The sequence below is a fragment of the Sciurus carolinensis genome, chromosome 1, assembly GCF_902686445.1.
Source record: "Sciurus carolinensis chromosome 1, mSciCar1.2, whole genome shotgun sequence".
In the NCBI taxonomy this organism is placed as follows: Eukaryota; Metazoa; Chordata; class Mammalia; order Rodentia; family Sciuridae; genus Sciurus; species Sciurus carolinensis.
In genome coordinates, this window is record NC_062213.1 from 174,756,855 (window position 1) to 174,777,104 (window position 20,250).

Here is a 20,250-nt window from a genome sequence, read left to right on the forward strand (position 1 = left end):
TTGTGGATGGACACAATACCTTGATTTTATTTGTTTTTATGTGGTGCTGAGGATTGAACTCAGTGCCTCACACATGCTAGGCAAGCACTCTACCACTGAACCACAACCACAACCCCAACCCCATCTATGGACACAATTTAGATCTTTGCGTTTGTATTATTTCTCTTCTGAACTTACTGAATTAAAAAAAAAAAAAAAGGCGTTTCAACAGATATTAAACTCACTGCTTGTATCTGTATTAATAGTTCTGCCTTTGTCAGAAGACTTGGAATTATGCTGTTTACATGGTAGCTTTGAACAATTTTTTATTAAAGAAAGTACTTGTAAAATGAATTCATTCTTAGCCTGAGTTTAATTTCAGTTGTTATTCAAGATAGAGGATGTTTTCCTCTGAGAAATATAAGGAGTTTTTATATTTATTAAGCTGTTTCTATTTATTTATTTATTTATTTATTTATTTGTGCGGGGATCAAACCCAGGGCCTCATTCATGTTAGGCAAGTACTGTACTTTTGAGCTATGTTCTTGGTCCTAATTTTCACTTTTTAAATCTTTGTATTGCTTTCAACTACAAAAAAATAAAATTAAACCACAAACTTGATTGGTCCTTTTGTTATTATGTGAGGTACTATTGACATGATTTGATTTCTGAGCAATGTTTGTTTGTTATGCCTGTGGCTATGGTAAAATTGGATTGTAAAATCATGGTCAGAAAAGAGAAAGCTAGACTGAGCCAGCTCTCTTTAGTATCACCTGATGTGAGACTGAAGATTAATGTCTGTTCAGCTGAATTTTCCTTGTGAGTTTTCAGATCTAGGCCCCAGCACAACCAGTATTCCCTGGTAAAATACCTTTAAAACATTTTGAACTACAGTAAGCCTTACCCAAAGATATTATTGCCTTTTCAAGTGTTTAGATTCATAATTTGTTTTTTGTTTTTGGTACCAGGATTGAACTCCGAACACTAGACCACTGATCCACATCCCCAGCCCTCTTTTGTATTTTATTTAAAGACAGGGTCTCACTGAGTTGCTTAGCACCTTGCTTTTGCTGAGGCTGGCTTTGAACTCAGCCTCCCAAGCTAGATTTATAATTCTTGTGAGATTTGAGATCTGTGCATTGTCCTCTCTTCTCCCTGTTATTGCCCCTTTTTCTTCTTTTTGATATTGGTAATTTTTTCTAGTCTAAGAGAGTGATGGTATCTTTATTTGGAGTAAAATGCGAAGCAGTTCATTTTAGTGCCACATGTTAAAGCTTTTAGTAGAGTCTAATGAAGTATGTTGTAGGTTCCTTTCTACGATTATGTGAGGAAATGGAATAAAAATATATCAAAACTTTTGGAAAAACATCTTTTATAAAAAAAGCAAACCAGTCTAAATAGGTTTCAGTGTTTTGGATATAGGTCTTTCGGAAATCATTTTTGTATCAAAATTATGCCCACATTTTAATATTCTATTATAGGGCTGTTTGAAGTCTCTTAATTGTTACTACCATAATCTTTAGAGTCAACCATTTTTCTAGGAAGACCAGTACAGGTCAGAAGAACTCCAGCAGTATGGATGCTGCTTATTGCTCAAAGCTGACAGCAGAAAAACTTATAAAGCAATCCAGTTAGATTTTCATTGGTTCATAGATAGGCATTTGTTTGTGGGATTTATTATTTTGTTTTGGTGTTGGGGATTGAACCCAGGAGCACTTAACCATTGAGCCACATCCCCAGCTCTTTTAAAAATATTTTTTTTCTAGAGACAGGGTCTCACTAAGTTGCTTTAGGGCCTTGCTAAGTTGCTGAGACTGGCTTTAAACTTGTGACCCTCTTTCCTCAGCCTTCTGAACCACTGGGATTACAGGCATATGCCACCACATCCAGCAACATTTTTTTAAATGAATCAAAAATGAAGTTATTATTAAACTAATGGCCTTTTTTTCTAACTTATTCATTATCACAGAGCAAAATACAGGCTCCAGAGCCAAACATCCAGATTCTAATGCCCTTTCCAACCTTTATCAAGTCACTTAAATACTCTAAAACTCATTTTCCTTGATGATAATAGGGAGGTAATTTCTTCTCGGGTAATACATAAAGATCACCTAATTCAGGTTCCAGGTATTTTATAGGTGAGCAATAAGTAGTAATTTTCTTGACAACTTCAACACAGTGGCCATGAACTCTTCCTTCTAGGTGCTGCTATTCAGTCTTGAGGAGGTTCAAGTCTAGTAGTAGAGGCAGTAATGCTAGTGTTTTTTTGATTTTTGTTTTGAATTGAAATGAGTATGGCTTGATGTGTTTTAGACTGCTATCATATCTCACCCTTCACTTCTCTGTTTAGGTAATAAACTTTTGGGGGAGGGTCAACATTTAAACTTTTAATGTTTAATTCTGAACTTTATATAGAACTGAAAGCTCAATAAATATTTGACTAACTGAATATGAATGCCACTGAGGAATGTGTTAATGTTATTTTCCTTGTGCTTGTTTAGAAAGAGTCAAAACCCAAAGACTACCTTAGTTCTGTGGTCATTATAACACAGGATAGTAGCCCTTAAAATTTTTTTTGATTATGTACTTTTTATTAGTGTCCTGTGGCTGCCATAACAAATTACCACAAACCCAGTAGCTTAAAATAACTCAAATTTATTATCTTGCAGTTCTGTAGGTCAGAGGTGTGACATGGGTCTCACTGGGGTAGAATCAAGATTTTAATTGAGTTACATTCCTTTCTAAAGACTCTTCCCTTTTTCATGTGCTGCTAGTAACTAATAATTAAATATCATTAAAGCCAAATTTCTCTTTTTATATATAAAAAGTGAGTAAAAGTTCTCATTTTCTCCCTATACCACAATAGATATTCTTGCTCATTCTCCATGTTGGAAACTGCTGGATAATAGTTGAAGTTTTATGGGACACTCCTCAAAATGACACTTCACCTATTTACCACTGACTGGAACTTAGTGTTATGGTTATAAATCAACTGTAATGAAGACTGGGAAATACAGTGTTCAGAAATATAGAAGGAAAAGGTAAACAGTTTGGCAAACACGTAGATTCTCCTCCAAATACAGGATCCCTGCCCTCAAGGACCTTCTAATTTAGTGAAAGAGCTAGGTGTAGAGAAAACCTGATGTAGAAGGCAAGCCTGATTGGTGCTGTAATATAGGTTTCAAAATAGACTGACATGAGTGTATAGGGAAGAGAAAATTAACTTTGGTTGGAAAGATCAGAGAAGTGTTTGAAATTATATCTCTGAATCAGAGGTTATTGTAATCAGCTTCAAAGGGCAATTTTGGTAATTTAATGTCTTGAGATATGGCGTTCCCTGGCAAACTATATACTGTATAAATGTTTATTATTATTTGGAGATATTCTTGAGTTGAGTTTTTAAGAATTGGTAGAGCTCTGAGACAGAGACTCATTCTAGAAACAAAATGGAAGTGGGAGCATTCAGGACATCTTTAGGAGTGGCAGGTTGTATGACTAAAGCATAGGGAATGCAGGTAGATACAATAAAAGATCAGGCAAGAGAGGTTTGGGTCAGATAATTCAGACCTTTGGATAAGATGCTAAGGAATTTGAACTTTAATCAGGAACATACAGATCTGCCATAAAAGGTTTTGGAGCAGCCAATAGCTTTGTAAGGGAAAGATTGTGTCTTGTTCATCTTTATATCCTCTTTATAACCATACTGAAATGTAATGCCACATGATTTGAGAGCACAAACTCTGCAACCCACAGTCTGAGTTTGATTCCTTGCTTTTCCTGCCATTGGCAATGTGACTTGGGGCAAGTGACTTAATCTCTCTGCCCCTTTATTGGTATGATTGTATAATAATCATAATAATTATTTTATTGGGTTATTGTGAGAATTGAATGATATAAGATACTGTAAAGCACTTACAACAATGCCTGCAAAATATGTGTTCATTAAGAGTTAACTGTTGGGGGCTAGAGTTGTGGCTCAGTGGTTGAATGCTTGCCTGGCATTTGTGAGGTACTGGGTTTGACCCTCAGCACCACATAAAAATAAATAAAGGTCCATTGACAACTAATAAAAAAAAATTAAAAAAAAGAGTTAACTGTTGGGACTGAGTACCATTATATGCTCCTGTAACCCTAGTGACTAAGGAGCCTGAGGCAGTAGGATCACAAGTTTGAGACTAGCCTTAGCAATTTAGTGAGACCCTGTCTCAAAATAAAAATAAAAAGGGCTCCATGGTAGAGTACTTTCCTAGCATGTAGAAGTCCCTGTGTTCAATCCCCAGTACCCACCTCCACACACGAGTTAACTGTTATCATCATCATTACCAGTACCCGGTACTCAAAATTTTTTAAATGATCAGAGTTGTTTTAGATTTGCCCAGACTATACTGTTATATGTCAAGCAAGAGAATGATATCTTGCTATTAAGAAACTGATCTAGTGGCTGGGTTGTGGCTCAGTGGTAGAGTGCTTATCTAGCATGTGTGAGGCACTGGGTTCGATTCTCAGCACCATATTAAAAAATAAAGATATCATGTCCATGTAAAACTAAAAATTTTAGTTTATAATTTTGTATAATTAGCAAAAAGAAAAGAAACTATGGTCTATCCAGGTGAGCTGGTTCATGCCTGTAATCCCAGTGACTCAAGAGTTTGAAGCAGGAGGTTATAGGTTCATAGCCATTCTCAGCAATTTACCAGACCCTCAACTTAGTGAGATCTTATCCCAAAATAAAAAAATGACTGGGGATGTAGACCAGTGGTAAAGTACCCCTGGGTTCAATTCCCAGTACTAAAAAATAAAAACAAAACTGTGCTCTAGTAGAAAAGATACAAGGCATATGATAAAATATAGAGTTAGAAAATGATGCTATAGAAAAATAGCATGGTGTAGATGGAGTACTTTGGTAATTCAGAAGCATGCTGGTTTAGAAATCACTTCTCATAAATAGTTTTGTGGGAAGGAAGTATTTGACTTGCCTTTGAGGATGGGTAGAATCTAACTATGTGGAAATGAGAAGGTCATTCTCCTAGTGGGAACAGCCTGAAAAAGACAGAGGTTTGTAAAAGCATGGTAATCAATGGGTAATAGTAAATTAAACTACAGGAAAGACTGAGGCAAATTAACTATTTGGCCCAAATCTAGTTTACCAGTAGTATGAGAGCTGAAAATTTCCTGTTGATTTTTCTAACTTTAGAGCAGTGATGAACCTTGTTATTCAGTATATGTGATCCATGGACAGCATCCACCTAAGAGCTTATTAGAAATTCAGACTTTTTTTTTTTTTGCCATATTAGGGATCAAACCCTGGGTTGCTCTACCACTGGGCTACATGCTCAACCCTTTTTATTTTTAATTTTGAAACAAGTTCTTTCTAAGTTGCATAGGCCGCCCTTGAATATGCAATCCTGCCTCAGCCTCCTAAGTCCCAGAAATTCATACTCTCAAGCCAGGCGCAGTGGTTCATGCCTATAATCCCAGCAACTGGAGTTTGAGGCAGGAGGATCCCCAGTTTGAGGTTAGCCTGGGTAGCTCAGTAAGACCCTGTCTCAAAATAAAAGACTGCTAGAGATGTACCTTACTGGTAGAGTGCTTGCCTCACATGTGCAATGCTAATAAAGTTCAATCCCCAGTACTGGAAAAAATAAAAAACAAAACAAACGGAAACTCTCAGGCCCCTGCAATTTAACAAAATCCTCTGTTGATTTGTTTGCGTGTTAAAATTGGGGAAGCAAGCAAGCCTGGTATCGTGGCACATGTCTATAGTCCCAGTACCCAGAAAACTGAGGCAGGAGGTTACTTGAGTCCAGGAACTCAAAACCATCTCTACATTACAAAACCCCATCTCAAACAAATAAAAAATAAAAATAAAAATTTGGGTAGCACTGATCTAAGATACAAAAGCAGTGCTCTTTACTTCTCAACATGAGTGTGTATGTAATATGAAACTACCAAAGTGGTGCATGCCTGTAAACCCAGCTACTCAAGAGGCTGAGGCACAATGATTGTTAAGTCTGAGGCCAGCCTCAACAACTCAGTGAGACCCTGTCTCAAAAAGGGTTAGGAATGTAGCTCAGTAATAAAGTGCCCTTGGATTCAATCCCAATACTGCAAAAACAAATAAAACAAATAAAAACCTAAAAATAGTAAAATTGAATAATCACTCTAAAGCATGCATTAGGAAAAGTACTCCATTTCTGAGCTAAGTTATTCTAGCTGACATGATTTGGGGGATGGGAATAAGAATCATTTAGAGTGTAATTTTTTAAGTCCTGTTTTGTACTAAGAAAGATTTAAGACTTCATGCACAACTTAGATTTTGACGTAATTAGCAATGGCAATTTCAGAAAAACTTATTGCTGATATTATGTACTTTTCTAGGCACATATCACTTCCTTGTTAAGGATGAGTAATATTTTCCCTTTAAAATATACTCTGTCGTTAGCAACTGAAGTGATTAAACTCTGCTCAAACTTTTCTTCCACCATAAAGCTGATGCCTGTCCCAGCTTGCCAACCATATGACACCATTTTGGATGTGATGGTGATGGTTGTCTGTGTAAGGAATGAGGTAGGGGAGATCAGGCAGAAAGGTTGCACATAGAAGTGGAGTTGTGTGATGGCACTGTGATGTAGGGTGGTCAGTAGGGGATGGGGAAGAATGTATTCAGCAAACCATCATGTTGTCATGTTTGCCCATAATCTGTGACATTTCTGTGATGATGGGCCTGGGAGGAAAAGAAGCAAGGGTATATATCACACCCAAACCAGATCTTTTCAGCTTCTAGAAGACCTCTAATTTTACAATGTAGCCATTGTTTTTATAGTAGAACCCTAGTGCCTGTCTTCTTTATAAATATTGGATTAAATAAAATCAAATACTTCTTGGCTTTCTAGTATTGTACCTGTCTCTAAATGTTCTTTCTTATAAGACATATTTACAGTGTGAAGCTAATGTGGTGGCTATTATTTCTTCATTCAGTAAGTGCTTTTTAAATGTCCTATTAAAGTAGGATTTTGTATCAGATACTGTATGTAGAAGTAAATGAAATAAGATCTGTACTCTTAAAAACCTTACATATATTCCAGACTGGGAAAGGAATCAAGAATCAGAATTGTTAAAGGAAGAGTAACATTTTTTGGTATTTATTATGTTCTAGGAACCCAAGTTATCACATATCATCTTTACAACTACCATATGGGTTAGGTAATGTTAATATTCCCATTATGCTTATGAAGAAACTGAAATATACAGAGGTCATCAGGAAGTGGCCAGAACTAGGATTTGAATCCAGGCAGATCTGACTTCAGACCCAGGTCGCCTCACTTAATGCTAATTAGCAGTCCTTCAAAGGAGGGTGAAAAGTGCTAGCAGTGCTGTGGGAAGGAAGAAGGAAGGGAGGGGGAGAGAAAGAAGAAATTAATGCTGAGGACATCTGCGAGATCCCTTGCTGAGAGGAAATTTTAGCTGATTGGAAGGATGATTTTTAGTCAAATATAGTATTCCAACTCAAGGGAAGAACTTCAGCTAAATTTCCAGGTAATAAAAATCATTCTTGTTTTTGTTTTTGTTTTGGTATTGGGGGATCGAACCCAGCTATGCTTAAACCATTGAGCCACATCGCCAGCCCTTATTTATTTGATTGATTGATACTGGGGATTATTTAGAGACAAGGTCTCACCAAGTTGCTTAGTGTCTTGCCATTGCTGAGTCTGCCTTTGAACTTACCATCCTCCTGCCTCAGCCTCCCATGCCGCTGGTATAGCAGGCACGTGCCTCTGAGCCCGGCAATAAGAATAATTCTTGCCATTCAGTAAATCTTTACTGAGAGTTTACTATACTAGGTACTAAAAATGCAGCAATAAATAAAACTGGATTTCCCACAATGAGGAAAGCTAAAAAAAAGACTGATATGGCAGATTATAATGTTTAGGAACAAATGAAGGTTAAAGAAATGTAGATAGAGAATGTAAACTCTTCTTTTTGTTTTGTTTTTTGGTACTAGGGATTGAACCCAGGAATGCTTACCCACTAAGCCACATCTCCAGCCATTTATTTATTTATTTATTTATTTATTTATTTATTTATTTAAATTTTGAGACAAGGGTCTTGCTAAGTTGCTTAGGACCTCACTAAATTTCTGAGACCTGCTTTGAACTTGTGATCCTCCTGCCTCAACCTTCTGAATCACTGGGATTACAGGTGTGTACCATTGTGCCCAGCATAGAATTGTTTTTTGTTCCTTATTTTTGGTTTTGGTTTTGTATTGGGATTAGGACCCAGGAGCACTTAAACACTGAACCACATCCCCATTCCCTTTTTTATTTTGAGACAGAGTCTCTCTAAGTTGCTTAGGACCTTACTGATTTGCTGAGGTTGGCCTCAAACTTGTGATCCTCCTGCCTCAACCTCACAAGTCGCTGGAATTACAGGCATGGACCACTGCTCCCATCTCAGTGTTTTCATTTAACACTATTTTCAGTTTCTCACCATATCAGTATATAAATATTACTTTGGTACTTGTAATGGCTATATAGCATTCCATTCTATGAATATACCATTAGTACTTACGCTGATTTCACAAATATTTAGATTCATATGTACTATTGAAGTAGGTGTCCTTTCTTTTAGTCCATTTGGGCTGCTTTAACGCAATACTTTAGGTTGGATAATTTATAAACAATAGAAATTTATTGCTCACAGTTCTGGAGGCTGAGAAGCCCAAGATCAAGGTGTCTGATGAAGGCTTTTTGTCTCATAGTGCTTCATTGCTATATCCTGACATTGTACAAAGGGCAGTCTCCTTTGGGCATCTGCTATAGGGGCACTAATACCATTCAGGAGTGCAGTCTTTTTGACTCAGCCACCAAAGACCCCATCTCTTATATGACCATACTTGGGACTGAGTCTAAATATATGAATTTTAGGGGTACACAAACATTCAAACCATATTTTTACAAGTACTTTTGTCACCTGAGTTAAACATATTTGCAAGATAAATTCCTGGAAGTGGAACTATTGGATCAATTAAACATTTTACTGTGGATGATCCATTACCCTTTGAAAAAGTTGCACCAAGAACGCAAAAGCATCAAATTGTTTCCTCACCTTCCAATACTAAACATTATCAGTCTTAACCTTTGTTCATTTGATAGATTTTAAAAAGTGGTATCTCATTTTTTAGTGTTCATTTCTTTAGTTATAAGTGAATTTGACCACATTTTGATATTTACTATAATTTTCCTATAAATTACGTATATACCTTTTGCTTGTTTTTCTATTTTTTAAAATTATATATCTGGAAGAATTCTTTGTAAGTTAAAGAAGTTAGTTCTTTATCATCCATCAAATGTTTTTCTCCCCCACTTTGTTGTTTATAAATTATGAACCTTCAAATTGGATATTCCAATTTACCTGTTTTTTAGATGGCTAAACAAAGTTCCAAATAGGTTTTTGACTTTTTTCTTTTCTAACCTTTCTGAGTATGTGAATGTGTATGTATGTATCAGCTGGTAGCAGAGCTGAAACCAGCATCAAGCTTTCTTACTTGCAGTTTGGTGATTTGTCCATTATATCATGTTATTTGTAATGCTTGCTTACTTTCCTCTCTCTTCCATCTTTTCCACCACTGTTATGTGTGTGTTGGTGGGGATTGAACCCAGGGATGCTCTACCTCTCTAGCCCCTGTCTTTTATTTCAAAACAAGGTCTCCCTAAGTTGCCCAGGCTGCCCTTGAATTTATGACCTTCCTGCTTCAGCCTCCCAAGTAGCTGAAATTATAGGTATGTGCTACCACACTTGGTTCACCATTGTTGGTTTTTTTTTTTTTTTTAAGTATTGAAAAAAATTTTTATTAGAGCTTTATAGGTTCATCCTGACAAATGAAAGCATGGAATTCAATTTGAATTCATGATCCTCCTTTTTCCCTTCCGTCTTCCCTCCCTTCCCCTATTCTCCTTCCTCTACTCTACTAGACTTTGATTATGCTTGTCTACTTAAGTTGTTTTGGTTTTTTTTTATTTGTTCTAATTAGTTATACATGACAATAGAATATACTTTGACCATTTATTTATATTTGATTGGTTCTTTTTACTTACACATAAAGATGAAATTCTCTGTGGTGTATTTCTTTATGCACATAACATGATTTTTTAAGAATTCATTCTGCATTGCTTCCTGTTACCCATTCTTCCACTCTGCTTCTCCATCTCCAACTTCTACCTTACTGGTCTTCCCTTTATCTTTATTATATCCTATACTTTGCCTCCCTCTTTCCTTTATTTTATTATAGCTTCTGCATATGACAGAAAACATTTGGTCTTTGAGTTTCTGATTTTGGCTTATTTCACTTTGCATGAAATTCTCCATTTCTGTCCATTTACTGGCAATGCCATAATTTCATTCTTTTTTATGGCTGAGTAGAACTCCATTTTATGTATACACCACAGTTTCTTTTTTTTTTTTTTAAATTTTAGTTGTAGATGAGAACAATACATTTATTTATTTTTACGTGGTGCTGGGGATTGAACCCAGTGCCTCACACATATTAGGCAAGTGCTCTGCCACTGAGCTACAACTGTAACCCCTATACCACAGTTTCTTAATGCATTCACCTATTGACAGGCACCTGGGTTGATTCCACAATTTAGCTACGGTGAATTGTGTTGCTATAAACATTGAAGTGGCTATATTGCTATAGTATGCCAATTTTACATCTTAGGGGAAAATACCAAGAAGCAGGATAATTTGGTTGTGTTATGTCCATCATTTTTTTAATACTAAGTATTACTAAAACCAGATATTTATATTAAGAGGCTATGGGATTGAACAGGAACCTAGGTATTTCACAGGTATTGGATTGTTTCTGATACATGGGTAACTCAGATAGTTTCTCTATATGGAGTTTATGTTCATGTTCTTTTCATTTTATTTTTAAAAATCTGTTTCATTTTTCAGGTACTTGGGTGTATGTGTACATCAAGGACAATTGCATGCACTTACAGAGGTAAGACATTAATAAGTGTGTTGAAGTGACTTCTTTGCCTTAGTTACAGCATTTATGGTTGTATAGTAAGTGTTACTTGTGTATGTAAGCAAAATATATGTGTTTTTATGTTTATGCAAAAATGGCAGTATTGCTAGGTATAGTGGTGATGTACTTCTTGTAATCACAGCAAATGGGGAGGCTGAGGCAGGAGGATTGCAAGTGTGAGGTTAGCCTCAGCAACTAAGTGAGATTCTGTCTCACAATAAAAAATAAAAAGGGCTGGTGATGTGACTCAGTGGGTCAAGCACGTCTTGGTCCAATCCCTAGTGTGTGTGTGGGGGGAAATGACAGCGTTGACAATGCTTCCTTCTAATCCCTTGGGACAGTGGTCATATCTCTTAACACTCTTATGTTCCCTTGTAATAGTTGGTGAGTACTAAGAGAATATGACTGTTAAAGTGTTAAACTTGTCCTTGCTCCCTTCTAAGCTGAGGGATGGAGGCATCACTCTGAACTCTCTCCTGGCAACAAATTCCCAGATCATCTGAGAAATGATTGGTGTTGTCCTCTAGAATTCCACAGTCACTGCTCTGATTTACTGATTGGTCTTCTTATTTATTGATATCAGATTACATTTCCATTCTCATTTCATTTCCAACCTTTGTTAGATGAATATGTGATAGTCCTTACTTACCTTCTGAGGACCACAGAATTCCTCTCTATAGCAAAGGTGTCCCAAAGTCAGGTACCAAGTTATGAGCTTCAGAATATGCTTGAGTTTCTTGGATACACAGATTCTTGGAATCTTCTAGGTTTAATAGGTGCATAGGTTCCATCTGAATTTTTTAAATTAGTTTTTGCATTACTGGGGATTGAACCTGGGGCTTTGTACATCCTATGTAGGTGCTATACTACTGAGCTATACCCCTGTTCCTTTTTTTTTTTTTTTTTTTTTTTTTTGTACTGGGGATTGAACCCAGAAGTGCTTTCCCATTTATCTGCATCCCAAGTCATTTTTATTTTTTATTTTAAGACAGGGTCTTGCTAAGTGCCTGGGCTGATCTTTAAATTTTGATCCTCCTCAGCCTCCCAAGTAGCTGGGATTAAAATAGGCCTGCACCACTACACCCATCCCCACTTGTTTATTTAAAAGCTCTCTCGATTGATTGGTTGGTTGGTTCCCCTCCCCCGGCCCTCATGCTGTGGTTTGAACCCAGGACCTGGCACCCCCTAAGCAAATGTTCTATCACTGAGCTGTATCCCCACCCCTCCTGAGATCATTCTCATAAGAATATAGATTTGAGAATATGTTTTAGAATGTTTTCACATTCCTCCTTGAGAAGTAACTACCAGAGTACAGAGCGAAGAAACAGGGAACTTGTTTAACAGAATTTGTAGGAGCATTAATTTCCTGCTGACTTGTTGCCTGGTACTCCTTAATATATTTTGAAGAAAAGTTCTACATGCTTTCACTCTGTGCCTCTTTTCTCAGTTACTAAAGGCACTGGAATGCAAAATGTGTATAACTATATCCTGCCTCTTATCTGGAAGGCCAAAAAAAGATGGAATGGTGAGGAGGTTAAGAGCATGACTTCTGAAGTCTAGATTGATTTACCTAGGTTTGAATCTCTGTGCCTCAATATTTTAATCTGTCAAATGCAAAGAAGAATAATAGTACGTGCTTCATGATGTGTAGAGAAGAGTTGAACACTAGAGTATTTACTTTTAAAGTGTAAGGAGAAGGTTAATACTGAGGAGTGGTTACTGAGGTAGGAAGAAAACACGAAGAGCATGTTGACTTGGAGTGGAAAGAAAGGAGTTTCCAGGAGGAGGGAGTAATTAATTGTGACAAATGCTGCTGATAAAATGATGACCTCACAAAGATGCTGTGAGTATGAATTGTAAAACGCTCATTTGGCACAGTGCTTGGCATATAGTGATTGCTTAAAACATGTTTACTGTTTCAACTTTAATTTTTAACAGTGACTAGCCCCTCCTCTGAATTCTAAATTGTCAATATTTTCCTATTCTGCTGTTAATGTCTTTGAAGTTTTAAAAAGCTTTTTACTGAGTTATAAGAGAAAAAACACACATATGAAAAATATAGCTCACTAACTTTTTCCAAAGGAATACAACTTAATCATCATTCTTAGATCAAGAAAGATTTTGTGTATATGTCTTTACTCAGAAGTGAGTTTATAATTTTTTTTTGTACAAATGATTGAACCCAGGGGTACTTAACCAGTGAGCCAACATCCCCAGCCCTTTTTTATTTTTTATTTTGCGACAGGATCTCACTAAGTTGCTAAGGCTGGTTTTGAACTTGAGATTCTCCTGCCTCAGCCTCCTGAACTGCTGGGATTACAGGGGTGCACCACCATGTCCAGTTGGCTAGATTAGACAGTTCTCCTGGTCACATGCTTACTCATGCATCTGCAGGCCAGCTGATGATCTGCTCTATGCTGGGATTTACTGGAGTAGCTTTGCTTTAGCTATTTCTCTTCTTCCTTCTGAGATCAATAGTCTAACTTGAACATACCCTTTTAGGGATGATTCTGGGACAGCAAGAATGTCTGTCCAACTGTGTTCCTCAACTCTGTTCATGTTCAAATGTGCTTGCCTAACAAACATTTTGTTAGGCATAGCAAGTCACATGCCTGAGCCCAGGAATGGGAATTATGCCTTGTCTACTTTAGAAGTGTATTGCTGTGTTACATGTCAAAGGGCTTAGATTCATTAAAGGGCAAAGAATTGAAACTCTTGATAGCAATCTCTTATACTCTAAATATCCCAATGAACAGATCATAATTAATTTTTCTTTTGTATTCCAGTTGAGGGTAAATTTTCTCTCTCTTTCTTTCTCTCTCTCATTTTTTCTTCTTTTTTTGTACTCTCTCATTTTTTTCTTTGTTTTGACCCCAGGGTGCTTAACCACTGAATCACATCCCCAGCCCTTTTTATTTTTTATTTTGAAACAGGGTCTCAAAATAAAAAGTAAAAAGGAATGTGGATGTAGCTTATTGGTAGGTAGAGTGCCCCTGGGTTCAATCCCCAGTACTGTGAGGGAAAATATTAAATTAAAATTAAAAATTCTATAGTCCTATGTGTTCTCTATTTTTTCTTTTTATTTATTTATTTTTATTCATTGTGTGGGGTACAACTTTTCACTTCTGTGGTTTTACATGATGTAGAGTCACACCATTCGTATAATCATACATATACGTATAATGATGTTTGTCTTATTCCATTATCTTTCCTTTCCCCCACTCTCTCCTCACCCCTCATTTTCCTCTACACAATCCATTGTTCCTCCATTCTTCCCTTACCCCTCTCCCCTGTTATGTATCAGCATCCACTTATCAGAGAAGACATTCAGCCTTTGGTTTTTTGGGATTGGCTTATTTCATTTAGTATGATATTCTCCAACTCCATCCATTTACCTGCAAATGCCATACTTTTATTCTTCTTTATGCTGTGTAGTATTCCATTGTGTATATATACCACAGTTTCTTTATCCATTCATCTGTTGAAAGGTATCTAGGTTGGTTCCACAATCTAGCTATTGTGAATTGACTACTATGAACATTAATGTGACTGCAACACTGTTGTATGCTGATTTTGTGTGTGTGTGTGTGTGTGTGTGTGTGTGTGTGTGTGTGTATGTGTGTGCTGGGGATTGAACCCAAGGCCTTGTGCATGCAAGACAAGCACTCTACCAACTGAACTATATCCCCAGCCCATAGTCTGCTGATTTTAATTCCTTTGGGTATAAACTGAGGAGTGGGATAGCTGGGTCAAATGGTGGGTTCATTCCAAGTTTTCTGAGGAATCTCCATACTGCTTTCCAGAGTGGCTGCACCAATTTGCAATCCCACCAGCAATGTATGAGTGTACCTTTTCCCCACATCCTCACCAACACCTATTGTTGTTTATATTCTTGATAATAGCCATTCTAACTGGGGTGAGATGAAATCTTAGGGTAGTTTTGATTTGCATTTCTCTAATTACTAGAGATTTTGAACATTTTTTCATACATCTGTTGATTGTATATCTTCTATGAAATGTCTGCTCAGTTCCTTAGCCCATTTATTGATGGGGTTATTTGTATTTTTGGTGTTTTTTGAGTTCTTTATAAATTCTGGAGATTAGTGCTGTATCTGAAGTGTGTGTGGTAAAGATTTTCTCCCACTCTGTAGGCTTTCTCTTCACAGTGTTGTTTCCTTTGCTGAGAAAAAGCTTTTTAGTTTGAATCCATCCCATTTATTGATTCTTGCTTTCATTTTTTGCATTCTGGGGGTCTTGTTAAGGTAATCTGGTCCTAAACTGACATGATGAAGATTTGGACCTACTTTTTCTTCTATTTGGTACAGGGCTAATTCCTAGGTCCTTGATCTACTTTGAGTGGAGTTTTATGCAGAGTGAGAGATAGGGGTTCGGTTTCATTTTGCTGCATATGAATTTCCAGTTTTCCCAGCACCATTTGTTGAAGAGGTTATTTTTCTCCCATGTATGTTTTTGTCACCTTCATGTGTTCTCTATTTTATAGGTGAGAAATCTAAGACATAAAGAAATTTTTTTTAAGTTTTAATTTATTTTTATTGTAAACAAATGGGATACATGTTGTTTCTGTTTGTACATGGAGTAACAGCATACCAGTTGCATAATCATACATTTACATAGGGTAATGATGTTTGATTCATTCTGTTATTTTTTCCTTCTCCCCACTCCTCCCACCCCTCTTTTCCCTCTATACAGTCCCTCCTTCCTCCATTCTTGCCCCCCTCCCACCCCCCATTATTTGTTATCATCCACTTATCAGTGAGATCATTCGCCTTTGGGATTTTTGAGATTGGCTTATCTCACTTAGCATGATATTCTCCAATTTCATCCATTTGCCTGCAAATGCCATAATTTTATTATTATTTATAGCTGAGTAATATTCCATTATATATGACATTTTCTTTATCCATTCATCAATTGAAGGACACCTAGGTTGGTTCCACAGTCTGGCTATGTGAATTGAGCAGCTATGAACATTGATGTGGCTGTATCTCTGTAGTATGCTGATTTTAAGTCCTTTGGGTATAGGGCAAGGAGTGGGATAGTTGGGTCAAATGGTGGGTCCATTCCAAGTTTTCTAAGGAATCTCCACACTGCTTTCCAGAGTGGCTGCACTAATTTGCAGCGCCACCAGCAATGTATGAGTGTACCTTTTTCCTCACATCCTCTCCAACACCTGTTGTTGCTTGTACTCTTGATAATCACCATTCTAACTCGGGGGATGGAATCTTAGTGTAGTTTTGATTTGCATTTCTCTTATTACTAAAGATGGGGAACATTTTTTCATATGTTTGTTGATTGCTTGTAGATCTTCTTCTGTGAAGCGTCTGTTCATATCCTTAGCCCATTTGTCAATTGGGTTATTTGTATTCTTGGTGTAGAGTTTTTTGAGTTCTTTATATATTCTGGAAATTAGTGCTCTATCTGAAGTATGAGTGGCAAAGATATTCTCCCACTCTGTAGGCTCTCTCTTCGCATTGGTGATAGTTTCCTTTGCTGAGAGAAAGCTATTTAATTTGAATCTATCCCAGTTGTTGATTCTTGATCATTTCTTGTGCTATGGGAGTCCTGTTAAGGAAGTCTGATCCTAAGCCAACAAGGTGAAGATTTGGACCTACTTTTTCTTCTATAAGATGCAAGGTCTCTGGTCTGATTTCGAGGTCCTTGATCCATTGTGAGTTGATTTTTGTGCATGGTGAGAGATAGGGGTTTAGTTTCATTCTATTGCATATGGATTTCCAGTTTTCCCAGCACCATTTGTTGAAGAGGCTATCTTTTCTCCATTGCATATTTTTGGCACCTTTGTCTAGTATGAGAAAATTGTATTTATTTGGGTTTGTGTCCATGTCCTCTATTCTGTACCATTGATCTACCTGTCTAATTTGGTGCCAATATCATGCTGTTTTTGTTACTATTGCTTTGTAGTATAGTTGAAGTTCTGGTATTGTGATACCCCCTGCTTCATTCTTCCTGCTAAGGATTGTTTTAGCTATTCTGGGTTTCTTATTTTTCCAGATGAATTTCATGATTGCTTGCTCTATTTCTGTAAGGTACATCATTGGGATTTTAATTGGAATTGCATTGAATCTGTAGAGCACTTTTGGTAGTATGGCCATTTTGACAATATTAATTCTTCCTATCCAAGAACATGGGAGATCTTTCCATCTTCTAAGGTCTTCCTCAATTTTTTTTTTTTTGTAGTTTTGTCATTTTCATTGTAGAGATCTTTTACCTTTTTGGTTAGATTGATGCCCAAGTATTTTTTTTTTTTTTTTGAGGTTATTGCAAATGGAGTTGTTTTCCTCATTTCCCTTTCAGATGTTTCGTCACTTGCGTATAAAAATGCTTTAGATTTATGCGTGTTGATTTTATAGCCTGCTATTTTGCTGAATTCATTGATGAGGTCTAGAAGTTTTCTGGAGGAGGTTTTTGGATCCTCTAAATATAGAATCATGTCATCAGCAAATAGTGACAGCTTAAGTTCCTCTTTTCCTATTCGTATCCCTTTAATTTCTTTAGTCTGCCTAATTGCTCTGGCTAGAGTTTTGAGGACAATGTTGAATAGAAGTGGTGAAAGAGGACATCCCTGTCTTGTTCCCGTTTTTAAAGGGAATGCTTTCAGTTTTTCTCCATTAAGAATGATGTTGGCCATGGGCTTAGCATAAATAGCCTTTACAATGTTCAGGTATGTTTCTACTATCCCTATTTTTTCTAGTGTTTTGAGCATGAAGGGGTGTTGTATTTTGTCAAATGCTTTTTCTGCGTCAATTGAAATAACCATATGATTCTTAACCTTTAGTCTATTGACATGATGGATTACATTTATTGATTTACGGATGTTAAACCATCCTTGCATTCCAGGGATGAACGCCACTTGATCATGGTGCACGATTTTCTTAATATGCTTTTGGATACGGTTTGCCAATATTTTGTTAAGGATCTTTGCATCTATATTCATCAAGGATATTGGTCTAAAATTTTCTTTACTTGATGTGTCTTTTCTTGGTTTGGGTATTAGGGTGATATTAGCTTCATAGAATGAGTTTGGTAGGGTTCCCTCCTTTTCTATTTCCTGGAATACTTTGAGAAGTATTGGAATGAGATCTTCTTTGAAGGTCTTGTAGAACTTGGCTGAGACATAAAGAAATTTGTGACTTCCCCAAAATATGATTGGATACAAGTTTGTCTGATTTCAAAGTCTATACCCTTCCCATTATATACTAGTCTGAATTCATTTTTATATTCCCTACAATGCTTAGCATCAGGGCTTTGTGTAGCATATGTAGTATTTGTAGAATTAAATTCGAACTTTTTATGTATTCTGGGTTACTTGAAAAAGATATTTCCTAGTTATTGGTTATATTGGGTATAAGTAACAGAAAATAGTTAAGTGGCCTTAAACAACAAAAAACTGATATAACTGAAATTTCAGCACTTTACTAGGTTAAGGGTTGGTTTAATTACAGTAGCTAAATAGAGACTATACTCTTTATATCTCTGTGCTCTGTCTTTACATTGTCAACATCATCCTAAAGTTGGCTGTCCTTCATAATAAAAAAGTAGTGCCTGGATCTGAGGATTGTAGTAGTGGCTTAGTGTTATCGTACTTGCCTAGCATGTACAAGGCCCTGGGTTCAGTCTCCAGCACAAAAAATAAAAAATAAAAAATAAAAAAGACCAAAAAAAAAAAAAAAAAAAAAAAACCTTCCACCAATTTGCATGGTGTATGTTTTCTGTATCCAAAATGGGTGAGGGCTGGGATGGGATGAAAGTATCTGGGCAGGGAGAAAAGGAAGAGATGCTTCTAGACAGATTATGTGCCATCTCTTTATGTTTTTCCTTTTAAGCTTGTTAAGAAAAGCACAAAAATGTCCTTACAATCAAGCAGTTTGGGGACCTATTATTGCAGAATCTCTCAGTGACTAGAAGACTGGAGATTTGGGGAATGGGTTGGGTATATAGTTGTGGGATCTCCTGGTCAAAGGAATCAACAAAAAAATTGGTTGGTGGGGTAGGACATTTTGTGCTTGTTGGAGGGGGGTTGCGTATCTCTTGCCTTTTCTGCCACTGAGAAACTTTTCCCCCACTGGGGCAACAAGAACCACTCAACTAATTCTGAAATTGCAGAATATTCCTTTGGCCTGGTGAGGTGATCCTGTCTCTTTACAGCAAACATGTCAGTCAAGCAGATATACTGAAGAAATGTTTTAGTTCATGAGGAAATGGAGTGAATCGGTTCTGTGTACTGCTGAACCCCACCATACACCTTCTTTCTTTATTACTTTGGGAACTTCTTGTTTATGTGGGTTAATAAGTGTTGTTTCTGAGTTGGTTTTGTTGGACTTATAAGAAGCCTTATATAATCAGACTGCTTATAATGAAAGGAAACTCTGTGGGTTCAGTGACCAAACTCATGCATTATTTATAAAAATGAGCAGCCAAACCCTGATTCCAATTTCTTGGTGTGCTGTGATATTGCTATTGATTGTGCCTGCTGCTTTCCTTTTTTGTGTGTGTGGCCCAGTACAAAGTAGTCTTTTGGCCTAATTTACCTTAAGCCAGATGCAAAGTTGCCTGGTGCCCTGCATTGTGTTAATTTGGCAGCAGAAACATACCTATTTTCAAGTGTGGGGAGACTACTATTACCCCATGGTAGTTAAAGAGAATGCCTTTAAGATACCCATAATGATTGCCTCTGTGATTCAGGATTTCCTAAAAGACTGTTAAGGATGGGGGGAAATGACAAAATATGATTTAGAAACAAGGAAAAAAGAGATTCACTTGATACATACATGATTTAGAAACAAGGGAAAAAAAATCATTTGACACATATTACTTTGAGTGAATTTCCTGTGGGCTAGGCACTTTGCTAATCTCTGAACCTTAGGATAAGAAAGACTCCTGTTCCCCTTACTTATTGTTGCATTACAAACTGCTCCAAAACTTAGTGGCTTACAACCATTTTATTTTGCATGTGATTTCCTAGGTCAGGTATTTGGAAGGGCTTTACAAGATCTTTAAGCCATCTCTATCAGTGAGGGTGGCTGAACTGGAGGACGCACTTTATAAATTTCTTTTTATTTTTTGGTACTGGGGATTGAACCCAGGGGTCCTTTATCACTGAGCCATATCCCCAGTCCTTTTTATTCTTTATTTTTTAAAATTAACTAATTATTTGTTTATTCATTTATTTGAGGTGTTGGGGGTTGAACCTAGGACCTTATGCT

At 36.8% G+C, this 20,250-nt stretch overlaps 1 protein-coding gene across 3 annotated transcripts in view; it reads left to right on the top strand.

Annotated features, from left to right (window-relative positions):
* Positions 1-20,250, top strand: part of Tesk2 (testis associated actin remodelling kinase 2) — a 133,564-nt gene that overhangs the window by 75,086 nt on the left and 38,228 nt on the right. For all 3 annotated transcript variants that reach the window (XM_047539829.1, XM_047539839.1, XM_047539848.1), the window contains exon 4: positions 10,933-10,981. In XM_047539829.1, coding sequence (XP_047395785.1) covers positions 10,933-10,981 — 49 coding nt within the window. The remainder of the gene's footprint in view (positions 1-10,932; positions 10,982-20,250) is intronic.